General features: G+C 39.2%; 1 protein-coding gene across 1 annotated transcript; it reads left to right on the top strand.

Moving 5' to 3' along the window:
* Positions 1-10,709: 10,709 nt before the first annotated feature.
* On the top strand, positions 10,710-15,124 carry LOC112420107 (uncharacterized). Its single transcript, XM_024778743.1, has 3 exons — positions 10,710-10,946; positions 11,369-13,706; positions 13,797-15,124. The coding sequence occupies exons 1-3, from the start codon at positions 10,710-10,712 to the stop codon at positions 15,122-15,124; spliced, it is 3,903 nt and encodes a 1,300-aa protein (XP_024634511.1).
* The last annotated feature ends 703 nt before the right edge of the window (positions 15,125-15,827 follow it).

The following is a 15,827-nucleotide window of genomic DNA, read 5'->3' as shown; positions in this document are numbered from 1 at the left end:
TTAGGCGAAGCTTTATGGGCTTGTCGAACGTCTCCCAAAGAATCGACAAACACTACACCTTTTAGGTTGACATTTGGTCATGATGCTGTACTACCAGTAGAGATTCTGTTGCAATCAGTCAGAATTCAAAGGAATGTGAAATACTAGTTAATCATTATTGGGATATGGTCATGGACGAATTGACCGATCTCGATGAAGAAAGATTAACAGCATTAGAAGTCCTTGCAAGACAAAAAGAAAAGGTAGCAAAAACATATAACAAAAAGGTGAAATCGAAATTTTTTGCCCAAGGTGATTTGGTATGGAAAGTCATCTTACCAATGGACAAGAAAGATAGAGCTTTAGGAAAATGGTCACCCGGATGGGAAGGACCATGGCAAATATTAAGGGTCTTTTCGAATAATGCTTATGAGATCGAAGAATTGAACGATGATCGAAGAATTTTACGAATAAATGGAAAATACTTGAAAAAGTATAAACCAACGTTGCAGGAAATTAGAATCATACAAGAGTAATTCGAAAAGATAAATTCAAACATAGCATTTCATGGGGCCAACTGATGGGCGGTTTACACAAAATTTCAAAATAAACTCTAAAAAGAGCACAAAGTAAACCATTACAAAGAAATGCTACAAACAGAAAATGATTCTTCGATGGAAAGTCCTACATAAGTTGGCCAAAGCCAAAGAGATTGAGGAACCATCGAATCTCGCTGTCCAGACGACACCTAAGGCAGAAGCGCTGGAGATCATATTGCTCATCCTCAGCAGGGTGATAGCCTCGATAGTTGCGTCTCAATCCATCCCCGCGCCAGTTGTGCCAGTTGTTGCAGAATCGACGACGGACCAACCGAGGAGGCAGTAATCTTTTGTACCAGCCTGAAACGAAGCGGAAACGGGTGTCCCCGCCCGTTATATCTCTGCGATAGCGCGCGACGTTTCTTGTCTCCAAAAGAGACCAAAAATCATGAAAAAGTGTAGCGGTATCAGGTGTGATACCGTCAAGCGCCCTCAGCAGCACGTCGAAATACAGGGCGGTCACAGAGCCAGCATCCATGGCATTCTTCAACAAACCTTGGATGGTAGGGATGCAGGGCTCAGGGTCCAGCATGAACTGGGTGCACCTCAAAATGCAGAACATGTGATGTCCATGCTCCCACAAACGAAGTTGGAATTCCAACTTAGGATGAAAAGGCTTCAAATCGGTGAGCAGCTTGATACAATCTTCACCAAAAGCTCTTGAGACCTTACGGTCTCTACAGAGCGCAGCGATCCTTTTGTTTTGTCTTTGAAAGTAGAAAAGATCAAACATGCTTTCTCTAGCCACTCTAGTAGCGATGTCTATGATCAGATCATCACTTAGACAATTTATGTAATCCATGAAGAAAGTTTGTGTTTATGGAGAAGTGTTTGATAAAGCACAAAGAAAGATAAGTGAGGAATGGAGAGACAAAGCTAAAGAACTCTATTTATAAGAAGAGTGGGAAGTTGAAAGTAGTTTTTCCCTTTTGAAAATTGACGGTTCTTTTCTTGATCATCATGGATCATCAAGGGACACGTGGCAATATATGGACGGTTTGATTGCCAAATCTTGGGAAGGAAGTTGTAAAAACTTTATGTTTTATCTTCCCTAAAAAAGAATATCATAATTAGATTTTTTAGAAGGTTTACGGTTCCCTAGGTGAACTAATCCTACCAAAAGTTATGAAAGGACTTTTCGGTTTCTCATCATGATGATCATCTTGAGATTTGTTCCAACAAAAACAGAAATTAGGAAAATAAAGATAGTTTCTCAATAAATATTACTCTAAGTTAAAAAAACGGTTGCTAGACCGTTACAAAGTTAATACGAGTACAATGGGAAAACAAAGTAAGAACCAAACTCCCATAATGGGTTCGATCCAAGATGATTACATTTGGAAACCAGAAGTAAGTTGATGTAGTTGTTGTTTTAAGCCATCGAGTTTATCTTCAAGAGCTTTACCCTGGGCAGTGAGAAGCGCTATTTCCTGCTGAGAAGACTTCGATTCTTTAATCTTTTTGATGGCAATTTGGGCCTCGGACTTCATCATACCCTCTTTGGCCAAAAGTTGGGCTTTTTGGCCCTCCAGCTGTTCGATTTTAGCTTTATATTGAGCAATCGACGAATCAATATCCGCTACTTGGGATTGAATAAGAGGAGTTTCTTGTCGAAAGGCTTCCAGTTTGGATTTGAAGGCAGCAATCTCATCCAACAGCTGATCATATCGAAAAGTTTGTTCCTCTAGCTTGGACTTGCCATCTTTTCTTTGAAGGCACCCTTGCTTAATGTTATCTAATAAAGGATCTAAAGCTTCAAAAAACTGCTGGAACTTGAAACCCGAGGGAAGAGCTATGAGTTTGTGAAATAATTCTTGTATTCCGAGAACAGCGTTCTCATCTTGCTCTATGATTTCAAATAAATCGACCCTCAACACTTTGCTTCGGAATTCCGTGAAAAGATTTTTGGTCGAAGCTTGAGAAGGATCCCCAGTCGACACATTGGAGGACTTTCCGGTGCTCCTAGACATGAGGATGTCACTGGCCAGAAGATCGAAAGCATCCAAGGGGTTAGACTCCTCAAGTTGACTCAGGTTTGTTAGAACCAAAGTTGGATCATGTTGAGATGGCTCAGCATTGCCTTGAGAATCCAGGGTGTGAGTGAGTGGAGGGTTTTCAGCAATAGGATCTTCTCTGGGAGTAACAATAAATTGATCAGCATCGAGATCTACTCCCATGTCACTACCTTCCTCCGGCCCTTCACCTTGATGATCACTCGAATCTACCACCATATGATTAGGAGAAGTGATCTCCAAATCAGGTGTAAGAACGCTGGTCTCGACACCTTCATCCTCTTCAGCAATAGGGGAAGCTTCAGCTTGACCATCTTGAGCATGTTGGGGAATATCGACTTGCATGGCCTGCGAAATAAACACCACTATGAGAGGCATATTTCGGGACCCAAGGTTTAAGATAAATAAACAAAGAGGTCTTTGTGAAAAATACCTTTGAAGCGTTGTCACCAACACAAGAGTGAGCACTGTTAGGATTTGAATCCTTGTGGGTTTTCGTCCTCTTGGGGCTAGGTTGACCCAGAGTTTCTTCTAGTACAGTTGTTTCGAGGGCCGGAGAATCATGTTTCCTCTTTTTACGACTCTCTTTTGGTTTAATGGGCTCAGAGACAGCGACTCTTTCGATAGCAGTAGGGGAAATTTCAACCTGCAAAGAAGTTTAAGTTTCTTTAGAAAAAGAACCTCCTACGGAGGGTGTAGTTCGAAGTCATTCGAGGAATAACTTACCTCATCTTCGACAGTGTGTGCTTGTTTTCCTTTGGAAGATTTTTCGGACTTCTTCTTCTTGTCCGTTTTCGAAGACTTCTTTTTGTGAGCAGTCTTGTCAGACTTCGATCTAGATGTTCTCCGGGAGTTGTCTTCTTCCAGGTATTCTACGTCTCCTGAAGCCAAAGGAATTGCTGCTAGCCATAAACACAAAACAGATGAGTATCCTCTCTTATTTAAATATAATAGACTCGAAATTTAGATGTTTTTTCTACAAAAGGAAAATCGAAAGGGTTCATTACCTAATCCCATTTCGGACAAAATTCGAATATGAGGATCATTTAAGTGCAGATGCCATCTATATGTATATAGGCTGTGCTTGGTCGCAGTTACTCTGTCTTTTTCCCTCTTTACAAATCTTTGTTTCATTCCCATTAAACTATCACAAAATAACCATTTGGGATAGGGTGGCCTGAAGGCCAAGGCCAACGGACTAGTTGGCAAAACAGGAAACTTCGTTTTAAAATGAAGTGCAAAAAGATATTTACTAGGGGTAAAGGGTGGAAAAGACATCGAAGGAATTTTGTCGTGAATCTTATCCTTTAAAGTTTTGGCCGCATAGTGAACTGTCCTCTTTAGATGGAGAGGATCGTATACAGTTTGAAAGAAATTTTGAAAAGCCTGAATTTCTCGAATATGCGTACCTTTGTTTTTCTTCGATTTTTTCTGCACAGTGTGAAAAGCAAGGATCAGTTCAGGAAGTAGAGAATCAGGATCTACACGATCGAATTGGTGCTTAAAATAGCACTGCCACCATCGATAGAACACTTCTGTGCATGCATAAGATGAAGTAAATGGTTTGGGTTCGAAAACCAGCTTTTGCCGTTGAGCCCGACGTAGAATAGATCTCCAGACATGCTCTATGAGAGGCTGCCTCAAATCATCTAGGCACTTGTACAGCGAACTTGGCTTGATTTGAATTAGGCCAAATTGCCTAGCCACATGGTTAGGTTGATAGCCGTACACACCATATGGGCTTCCAGCGGTCACTCGACTGGACAAAAAGGTGGGGGTAAGATAAGCTTCCCAGATGGCGTTTATATCTACTTCCTCTTCACTAGAATCCGATGGGAATTTTGCTGTAAACCATGAAGGCCCATGAGATCTAATAGTGAAAGGAGCCATCGAAGGAGTGAAGGAAGTGCAGCCTAAGAAGGCGTTGAAAGCCACTGCAAACAAATCCGGAGAACTACTATTTCCATATTGAAGCATGGCCAGACCTAAACCTTCGATGGATCTATTATCATAAGCTTTCAAAAGAGCAGGGGGCAGGTGAACTGCCAGCTTTGTTCTGAAAGTGGCCAGAAGCCACAGTTGGAATAGCCAGATAGGGCCAGGGATAATAAGACTGCTACCAGATTGGAAATCCTTTATGCTGGATACTGCATGGTTCAAACTCTCGTATAGAGATCCTAAGATAAGCTTGCTTAGGCATATGTCCCTCCCTTCATGCAACTGAATAGCTAAAGTGGTAAATTTCTTGGGAATTTGAATCGATCTTGAGCAGAAAATATACATGGATAGCCAATAAGTCAAGAAGGCAATATGCTCCTGATCCGACACTGTAGTACTAGAAGTGTCGTGATGATCAATGATGAAGTTACCATATGCAGGTCTCGAGAAATCGAAAGATATCTCCGAGGAATGGGTATCAGGGTCGAAAATCTGGCCTATGGGTTTCAGACCGACTAGACCAGCAACATCTAGCAAAGTAGGAGTTAGCATCCCACATTTCAAATGAAGGCTATTGGTTGAAGGGTTCCAGAAGTGAAGAGCCGCAATTATCATCTCATTGTGATATTTTGGTCCCTGACGGGATAACTGAATGAGATCGAAGATGCCCATTTCTTTCCAAAATGGACCTTTGATTTTCTCCACTTTATCCAGCCAGTCAAGATATTTCTCGTTGTTTTCTATCTTGGGTTCAGTCCTAAATTTGGACTTCAAAAAAGTTAGGTCATATGGACCTTTTGAGAAAATAAGAGGCAATTGTGCCTCGTTACAAGGAAAAACGGTGTCTAGTTTTTTCTGATCGTCGGAATCGTCCGGCAAAGGCCCTAGGTATGCATGCGATGAGTCTGGGCATGAGATGATTACCTGGGATTTCCAGATTCTGTCTTCAGCTTCTCTGACGTCTGGTTCTTCCATGAACTGAGTATTTACGGGAAGATTGACATTTGGTTCGTGTTGTTTCGTTGGTTGAGAAGAAGAACCTTCTATGTGCGCCATGAGGATTCAAATGTTGTTTCGTTGAATAAATGAACAGTACTTTGAAATCGTAAGGTAGAAGAAGGGGATGGTGAAAATAGTAAAAATGACTAAAGAGAAATGAAGTAAGAGTAAAAGTATGACTCAGGGTCATATATAGCTTTTGATACTGGACAGATGTCAATCATCGCATGGAACAGTTGTTTTTTGATGGTTCCCAATGACGGTATGACCCACTAAGTCCTTATGAAGATGGTTCCGCGTCTTTTGAAATATCCCGTCGTCAAAAGAATGAGGTCATGCTGAGGAATTGCACTTCATCGGAACTTTTCAGAAACGTCAAGTTTCTCCTAAAATCGAGAGAGAAAGTTCGAACATAACGTTTCTGGGCGGCAATTTGTTAGCCAATTTTTGTGAGAATATGATCATTTAATGCAGTCAAGCATTTGACCTAAAAATGGGGCGTAGCTTTGTGAAAGAAATCCATCGAAAAATACAAGTGTACTTCAGCAGGAATTGAAGAAGTTGTTTTTAGTTCGACGGATAAAAGAAGTTGTCGACGCGCTCTTCTTGTGGATAAGACCAAGCGGTTAGCAAACGGCTAGTTTGTGAACGGCTAGTTTCGATTTTTGAATCGAAAGGATGTGATTAGGTAGTTATAGGACTATCTGTATAAATAGTAGTTTTTCTTAGGAAAAAAGGGTCACAATTCAATCATACTAAAAACTTACACTCAATACTGTCCGTATGGAAGCGACAAACGAGTTACAAGTTGCAAAGTATGAATATGTGTACCAACTTTCATTAAGTCTTTACAAATTCAATACAATCTTTTAAACACTTTTGCAATTTAAGTCTTGTTTTATTAAGTCTTTTCCAAGTACTTCTTTTCATTGCTATTATTTACAGAACTTCGATTGAATTCAACACGGATTGGATTCGATTCCTTTACATTTTGTTCTTATCTTTACGTTATCGAAAATACTTTACGAACAAGTATTACCCTTATTTTCAAACAACAAAAACACAATATGCTCCTAAGATTTACTGGTTGATATTGCAAGTAAACATCATTGAAACCAGCGATTGTTTACCAAAAATCAATGTAAACACTAAGTTAATCCAAAACTTATGGAATAATTCCAAACCTCAAAACTAGAAGTACTAGGAGTTTAATTAAGGGGTTTAACAGTATTTAACATGTGTTGTGATGGATCTAATTTGGTCGGACGTGAATATCTTTGTTGAATAATTTGAGATACATATATTATGTGAATATTGTATGATATAGACATAATGTTGTTCATGATTGATGATTTATTATATGAATGTATATGTTGATGAATATGATTTGATGTTGATGGTAATGTAATATATTTGTATATGCATTATGTGAATTATATAAGATGTTTAAGTTGTTGTTGATTATCATTTGATCTTGTTATATCTTGAGATGTTTATGTGCTGCCTATGTTGCTGTTGTTGGTTATGTGAAATATTTATATGCCTTATGTGGAAAATTGACGATGTTTAAGTTGTTGTTGATTACGATTTGAGCTTTGTCCTCACCACGAATTGAGCTTTGTCCTCACCACGATTTGATCTCTGTCCTCATCACGATGCCTTAAAAGTATATTAATACTATGATGTTGGGGGGGCTTGATGCCTTGGAGCTTTGTACTCACCACGTTGGAGCTTTAGCTCAAATTAGCGATGGGGGCTTGATGCCCTGGAAGTATATTAATACTCAAATAGCGATGGGGGCTTGATGCCCTATATTGGTACCACATGCATATAAGAGGTCTAAGTTGCATAGTCGAGTTGGAGTCGCATTTGTCGAGTCAAAGTCGTTGTTGATGAATTGTCATGCATGAGTTGTTAAGTTGTTGACAAGTTGTCATCCATGAGTTGTTAAGTTGTTGAGTTGTCTTCTACCCATGTGTTGTTAAAGAAGTACCTATGAAGATTATATGATGTTTATGATATGAATTATATGATGTTGACTAAGATGTTGCTATGTTGTCTATGATATTGATTATGATATTGTTATGTTCTTATGATGTTGTTTATGATACTGATTATTATGTTATGTTATTATTAAGATAAAGTTTATGTTGTATTGTATATAATGATTATTATTAAGTGATGATTATGTTGTATTAGATATGATTATTATTATTAAGTGAATATTATGTTATGTTGTTGTTATATTTTTATAAGATGATAAATAGTTGTTGATATATTATTATAAGATGATGATTATATTGTGTGGTCTAAGTTACTATGAGATGATGATTATATTGTGTTGTTTAAGTTATTAGTGATGATTACATGATGTTATCTGAGTTGTTAAATGTACTTGATGATGGTTATGTTAAGTTGATAAGTTGTCTTTTATTCATGAATTGATAATTAGAAGTTGGTTGAGTTATTAAGAATTATTACATGAAGGATTATTATTATTAATAGAGGAAGTTATTTATGTTGTTAAATATAATTAATGAATTATATGCTTGATATTATTGTTTTGTGAAATCTCACCCCTTCTGCTTGAAAATGTTGCCCTACGTATGAGTAACTTGTAGGTAACCAAGAATAGTTGATGTCGTGTGAAGTTACTCTCTCGTGTGTCTTAGGTGCTCTGATACGTAACGGGATGGGAACTTTGTTATTGCTTTTCTATTCATTACATGTTGCTTTTGAAGATTTATGACCATGTTTTTAGATTGGATTTTCATGAGACATTTATGAAGAGGCCTTAGTGCCAAAGACTGTTTAGTTATTGAATAAATTCCGCTGCGAAGTATTAAAGATTTTGTTATTGAATTTTAAAGGATAATTAGTTATTTATTCAGTTTATGATTTTAAGAAAAGAATGTGACACTCTGTTTATGTGAATACTCTGATTATTTTTATGAAATTTTTAAGTTGGGAAAACGGGGTGTTACAATTGGTATCAGAGCAGGTCGGTCCGTCCGGCCAAGTAGTTGAGTCGAGTTGTGTCGAGTAACAATTGTATTACTATCTTTATGCTGTTTGATTAGTTGTTTTTGTGTTTCTGATTAATAGTTATGTTTATTATGTGATCATGTTTGATTGACTAACTTTGATGTGATTTACATGTTTTGTTGAAGTTTCTATTTGGCTAAATATAGTTTAAGATATTTAAGCAATAATTGAATTCATTACTTTTGTGCTTTGAATTTCGAGGACGAAATTCTTTTAAGGGGGGGAGAGTTGTAACGCCCTCTCTAACTATTTGATTATTTTAATGAGTTTAGAATATACTTATATGATTTATATGATTTATTCTGATGAGTGGTATTTTGTTATGTTATATGTTAATATTTATTAGTATAATATATATTTATTAGTATAATATATATATATATGATTTGTTGTAGAAATATATGTTATTTGTTATAGAAATATATATGATTTGTTTTAGAAATATATGTTATTTGTTATAGAAATATATATGATTTGTTGTAGAAATATATGTTATTTGTTATAGAAATATATATAATTTGTTGTAGAAATATATGTTATTTGTTATAGAAATATATATGATTTGTTGTAGAAGTATATATAATTTGTTGTAGAAATATATGTTATTTGGTGAAGAAATATATATGATTTGTTGTAGAAATATGTATGATTTGTTGTAGAAATATATATATATATGTTATTTTGTGTGAAATTATATGTTATCTGGTGTAGAAATATATTTCCTATTCGGTGTAGAAATATATATATATATATATATATATTTTATAGAAATATATTTGTTATATAGATATAATTGTTATTTGTTATATAAATATTATATATATATATATATTAGAATAGAATATTGAGATTTTGGTAGGCAATTTAATATATTTGTGTAATGAATAATATATTTTTGTACTTAATATAATAAATTTTGATACTCAATTGATATATTTAATTACTAGATCTAATAGGTGCATTACTTGTTTCCAAAGTTTCTCACTTACGTTTCTCTCAATGGACAAAAGATTTGAAACTTTTGGTGCAGAAGCAAACGCATGTATCGCTTTGGATTCGTTTGGTTGAGTTACCGCAAGAGTATTGGCGGGAACGTACATTGAAGGAAATTGCAATTGCCGTTGGCACACCTATAGATATTGATGGGCCAACTCGCAACCGTACTTTTGGTCACTATGCTCGCATCCTAGTGGATATTGATCTTTCAAAGAAAGCTTATGATGAGGTTCTGGTGGAACGCGATGGGTTTTCTTTTATGGTGGAAATTCAATATGAACGAAGGCCATTGTTTTGTCATCATTGATACTCTATTGGGCATAATGTTAACAATTGTCGCTGGTTAAATCCGCAAGGGACAAAGGAGAAATTGGATCGTGGGAAACAACCGGCCAAGGTGAGTGTTGGAGCGGCCCATCAGCAGCACAAGGGTGGGGGTGCTTCTACTTCGACCTTGCAAGGTGCAGCGTCGTGGATTCCATTACCCTCCACAGTTACCACCACTACTAGGACACCTGTTGCCACGACAACACACGCTACTTCCGTCAGTAATTTCACGCAATCAATTCCGGTCTCTTTAACTTCAGTACCAGTTTTCGACATCTCTTCACACTCTTTCAGTCTACCGCTTCACAATGTTTTTGATCTTATTGATCGAACTACGAATGAAGAGAAGGATTTAGCGACACCTGTGTTGGAGAAGGTTGTTTCCCCTGTAACGCACGATGACGTGCAACATGTGGAAGTGGGAGAATTTCATCAGTCTGCGCGGGAGGAGTTGGAGAACCCCGCGTTGACTAATGTTACTTCCCCTATTCTGGATAGTCCGGAACACAATCTTTGGCACCCGCGGGAGCTGGGGGAGAGTCCCAAGGGCCCTACTGAGCGTGTTCTGCACTCATCCCCTCTTGGGCGTGAGGACGTACGACCTAACGGAGAGGTTCAGTTAACTCAGACATCGCGGGAGGAGTTGGAGAACCCCAAGATTGATGATTTTTCTGAACCGCTTCAGGATGGTGTGGAGCAGGACCATGCGAGCCTTCGGAAGCTGGAGAAGAGTCCCCAAGGTGCTCGTGCGACTGTTCCATGACCATCCCTTGATGACCCGCTCTCGATAGCAGTGCACGCCCGTGATATTGCTATGGCTTTCATTGAACCTGTGGTTGACGCACCTTCTAATGTGGCAGCTGAGGCTATGCCCGTGGAGAAGGACCTTGAATTGCAACGACAAGAGGTTCACCCTAGCCTAAACATTCAACATGGCCTTGAATTATGGGAACGGGTCCGTGAATATGATGCTAGAGCTGCAGCTGAAGCTAGTGCCACTAAAGAGGAATTATTGCCGGTTCTCACACGCAATCAGAAGCAAAAGCTTAAGGTTTAACACGTTCTTGCAACACAGCCTCATAAGCCTCGGCCGCGGGGTAACAACCAACCATCGTCCCAATGAATATTCTCTATTAGAATGTTCGCGTTATTGGTAATTCCGATACTCGGCTTGCTTTAAAAAATTTATTTTTGTCGCATAAACCAACTATTATTTTTGTGGCGGAACCAATGGTTAGCTTTGCTCAAATTCCTTCTTGGTATTGGCCTTCGATAGGAGTTACGAAATATTGCACAAATGACAGAGGTACTTCTATTCCTAATTTGTGGGCGCTCTGGGGTACTGATGTGATTGCAACTGTTATTTTTGTTTCTGACCAATGTATAGCTTTGGAGATTTCTTGCTTTAATTCAACTGTTTATTTGGCTGCTATTTATGCACATAATTACTATGTTAAACGGCGTGAACTTTAGGCTGATCTTACTAACCTTCAAGGATGCTTCCAAGGTCCGTGGCTTTTTGTGGGGGACTTTAATTTTATTTTAGGTGCTCATGAAAAACGAGGCAGGCGACCTCCGCCACCTTTGTCTTGTGAAGATTTTTTAAACTGGACGAATGCAAATGTTTTACATCATCTCCCTACTTTGGGCTCTTTTTTCACTTGGTCTAATGGTCGTTTCGGCATGGAAAATGTGGCCCTTCGCCTAGATAGGGCAGTCTGTAATGAGGTTTGGGTGAATTTTTGGCGCCAATCTACTTGCTCTGCTTTAGTTCGACATCAGTCTGATCAGCATCCTCTTTTGCTCTCCCTTGTTTTCTCCTCTGTTCAACACGCCAGCCCTTTCAAATTCTTTAAGGTTTGGACATCACATGTGGACTGTCGGAATTTGGTGACTGAAGTTTGGTCTAAGGAGGTTAGAGGTAGGGGTATGTTGCGGTTACAGGCTAAGCTCCGAAATGTTAAAAATTCTTTTAAGGCTTGGAATCGCAATGTTTTTGGTGATGTAGATAGACAAGTGAGACTAGCGGTGGATGAAGTAAATCGTATTCAACTTTTAATTGACACTGAAGGCTTTTCTGATACTCTTTATTTGCAGGATTTAGAAGCACAAATGCTCTTAACAAATGCCTTAAATGTACAGGAACAATTTTGGAAGGAAAAGGCGCGCAACCAACATTTTATTCAGGGTGACCGTAACACTGCTTACTTTCACCGAGTATCTAAAATCCGGGCAGCCACCAACTCTATTTCTTTGTTGCAAGATGGTGATAATATTCTCTCGGAGCCTTCGGATATAGAGTTGCATATTCTATCTTACTTTCAGGGTATTTTCAGCATGGATAATAACTGTGGTCAGAATACTTTAGTGGATGAGATCATTCCAGCGCTAGTTACGGAGGAGGACAATCAAATGCTTATGCGTTTTCCTTTGTCGAATGAAATCAAGGAAGCGGTTTTTGCTCTAAATGCGGATGGGGCACCAGGACCGGATGGGTTTGGAGGTCATTTTTACCAAACCTTTTGGGATGTTGTGGGGAGTGTTGTGGTTCAATCCATTCAAGCATTTTTCCTTCATGGTTTGGTTCCTCTTAATATTAATTCCAGCATGATTGTGTTGATTCCAAAGATTCAAGGCGCGCGGGCTATGGGTGACTACCGTCCTATTGCTCTTGCGAATTTTCAGTTCAAAATAATAACTAAAATTTTAGCTGATAGGCTTGCTTGCATAACGTCGCGCATCATATCTGTTGAGCAGCGAGGTTTTGTTAGAGACCGTAATATTTCTGACTGTGTCATTATAGCATCTGAGGCTATCAACTCTCTTGATAAACGCCAGTATGGTGGTAATATAGCTATTAAGGTTGACATCTCCAAAGCTTTCGACACTCTAGATTGGAATTTCCTGATTGATGTGCTTAACAACTTCGGTTTCTCTGCTACTTTCATCAACTGGATACTTGCTATTCTTCACTCTGCTCGTTTATCCATTTTAATTAATGGTAATGCGGTTGGATTTTTCTCTTGCACCCGTGGGGTTCAGCAGGGAGATCCTCTTTCCCCTCTTTTATTTTGTCTTGCAGAGGAGGTTCTTAGTAGAGCTATTTCTATCTCTTCTACCAGGGGGCGCCTTACTCCTATCTCTTATTGTCGGGGATCTTTTATTCCGACTCATGTGCTGTATGCAGACGATATTATGATTTTTTGCACAGGGCTGAAGAGTAATATTAGAGAGCTTCTCCGTATTTCTCAGAGATACTCAGAGGTGTCTGGTCAGGTTATAAACAACGCAAAAAGCAGGTTCTATACAGGAGCTATGTCGGGAACTCGGACACACATGATTGCTTCTTTGCTGGGTTTCTCGGTGGGAACTGTTCCTTTTCAGTATCTTGGTTGCACTATTTTCCAAGGCAAACCAAAAGCAATTCACTTCCGCGGGATTATCGATAAAATAAAAAATAAATTGGCAACTTGGAAAGGTCGTATTTTGTCAATTATGGGACGGGTGCAGCTAGTTAAATCAATAATTCATGGCATGCTTGTGTACTCTTTTCATGTGTATCTCTGGCCTAGAAGGTTATTGCGGCTTTTGGACTCGTGGTTAGAAAAATTCATTTGGAGTGGTGATGTTCATACCAGGAAAGTTTGCACGGTGGCTTGGAAAGTTTTGTGTCGACCTTGGAATGAAGGTGGGTTGGATATCAAGCCTACGCGTTTGATTAATGAAGCGCTAATTCTTAAATTGTCTTGGGATTTACTTGCTACGGATTCTCAATGGTCTAACCTCTTAAAATGGCGGTACTTCTCCAATGGTACGCCCTCCTCGCGTTAATTTAAATCCTCGGTTTGGTCAGGTATTAAAGAGTTTATAGGGACGGTCTTGGTGAACTCTTTATGGATAGTGGGCAGCGGTGATAGCATCAATTTTTGGACGGATAATTGGTTAGGTGCTCCGTTGGTGGAGTTGTTGAATTTAGACAAGGAATTTCACGGTCATCTCACAGGTAAACTTTCCGAAGCTATTATTAATGGTGCCTTGTTATTGCCTACGATTATAGCAGCTTCTGGTGACATTCAGGCCCGAATGGATAGCATCGTTTTACCCTCCAGTCCGCTGTCGGATTTGTTTGTTTGGCAGCCTTCTTCTGATGGCTCCCTTTCTTCCAAGCACGCCTTCGCTTTTTTGTGCCCGCGTGCCACTTTGGTGCCTTGGGCGGAAGTCATTTGGAGTGCTGCCAATCCGCCCTCTGTTTCTTTTCTTTATTGGCGGATTCATCATGGGAAAATGCCCACTGACGACAACATTCGAACCCATGGATGCATTGTGATGTCGGTTTGTAGTTTGTGCTTGCAAGATTATGAAACAACTGAGCATCTTTTCCTTTCTTGCGCCTTTGCTTCCCGTCTTTGGGATTTGATTGGCTCTAGGCTGAATCGTGTTGTTGACGCATCCTCCTTTGATTCCCTGCTGTCTTGTCGTCCAGCGAGTTGCTTCTCCCAAGTGGCCGACATTTTTTTAGCAGCAATCTTGCATACTCTTCATTCTATTTGGTGGGCTCGCAATGCTACCCGTTTCTCTGTGTTCCAGCCCTCATTACACTCAGCTAAGGTACGTATCCACTCTTCTATTGCTTTGTCTGGGTCGGCCTCTAAAGGTAAATGCATGACTTCGGATTACTCCTTTCTGGATTCGTTCATGGTGCCACATCATAACCGTCGTACCAAGGATATGCTATTGGTTTTTTGGAAGGCGCCGTCCTCCCCTTGGTTAAAGGTTAACACGGATGGCTCAGTGTTAGGAGGGCACGCTGCTTGTGGGGGTATTTGTCGTGATTATCTGGGTACTTTTAGAGGAGCTTTTTGTTGTAATATTGGTATTCAGTCCGTTTTTTATTCGGAGGTGCTGGGTTTTATTATCGCTATTGAGTTTGCAGCTTGTAAAGGGTGGCGGCACATCTGGTTGGAAAGCGATTCCACTAGCGCTTTGTTGGTTTTCTCTAACCCTTTGTTGGTTCCTATTATGCTTAGAAACAAATGGCACAATGCTCGTCGTCTCGGAGTTCAGGTTATAGCATCTCATATTTTTCGTGAAGGAAACTGTTGTGCAGACAAACTAGCCTCTTTGGGGCACTCCAGTGTTGGTCAAGTCTGGTTAGACATCCTTCCTACTGATTTGTATCTAGAATTCTTTCGGGATCGATGCAGGCTTCCTAATTACAGGCTTCCTTAACTTGTTGGAGTCTGTGGTTTCTTTTTCTGTTTCTTTTTCTGTTTTCTGTTTCTTTTCTTTTGTCTGTTTGTGGAGGGTTTCGGTCTAGTCCCCCCTCCTTTGTAATTATTTTTCCCTTTTTTTTAATAAAATTTTCTTGAGTGTACCAGTATAGGATGGAGGTATTTCGGGGTGCCAACCTAGTTGGGATGTCGATGACGTCTCTTGATGCTGTGTCCACTCTCCTAGTTTATCAAAAAAAAAAAAAAAATAGAGAACTTGTAACACCCCGTTTTCCCAATATACAAATTTCTTAAAACAATTATCAGAGTAAAAACCATAAACGGGATATCACATAGAAACGTAATCCAAAACAGTTAAATAATGATTTAACCTTCACAAATTATCTTTAACATAGCAGCGGAAAATCATAATCATAATTCGTAAAACGATTTTGGCACGCAGGCCCAACAAGTATCTCAAAAGAGTTTATCAAAACATAAGCAGTTCACGTAAAAGAATGAAGCATGTTATAGCATATAACCCCATCCCGTTACGTATCAGAGCGACCTAGACGACACAGTGAAGGCAAGGCCAACTCACGAAGCAACTGCACACTAAGCACGATCACCTGCAAGTTACCCATACGAAGGGCAACATTTCCAAGCAGAAGGGGTGAGATTTCATAATAAAATAACATTAATCAATGTAATTGCGAATCATA

This window comes from Medicago truncatula, chromosome 3 (genome assembly GCF_003473485.1).
Source record: "Medicago truncatula cultivar Jemalong A17 chromosome 3, MtrunA17r5.0-ANR, whole genome shotgun sequence".
NCBI lineage: Eukaryota > Viridiplantae > Streptophyta > Magnoliopsida > Fabales > Fabaceae > Medicago > Medicago truncatula.
The sequence above is the reverse complement of the archived record's forward strand: the minus strand, read 5'-3'. Positions and strand labels throughout refer to the sequence as shown.

What these genes read in the sequence shown, in the direction of transcription:
- LOC112420107 (XM_024778743.1), top strand. Translation starts at nt 10,710, where the DNA reads ATGGCTTTCATTGAACCTGTGGTTGACGCACCTTCTAATGTGGCAGCT. An exon ending in ATCAGAAGCAAAAGCTTAAG is followed by an intron (nt 10,947 to 11,368) that starts GTTTAACACGTT and finishes CGTGAACTTTAG; the next exon opens with GCTGATCTTACTAACCTTCA. An exon ending in ATGGCGGTACTTCTCCAATG is followed by an intron (nt 13,707 to 13,796) that starts GTACGCCCTCCT and finishes CTTTATGGATAG; the next exon opens with TGGGCAGCGGTGATAGCATC.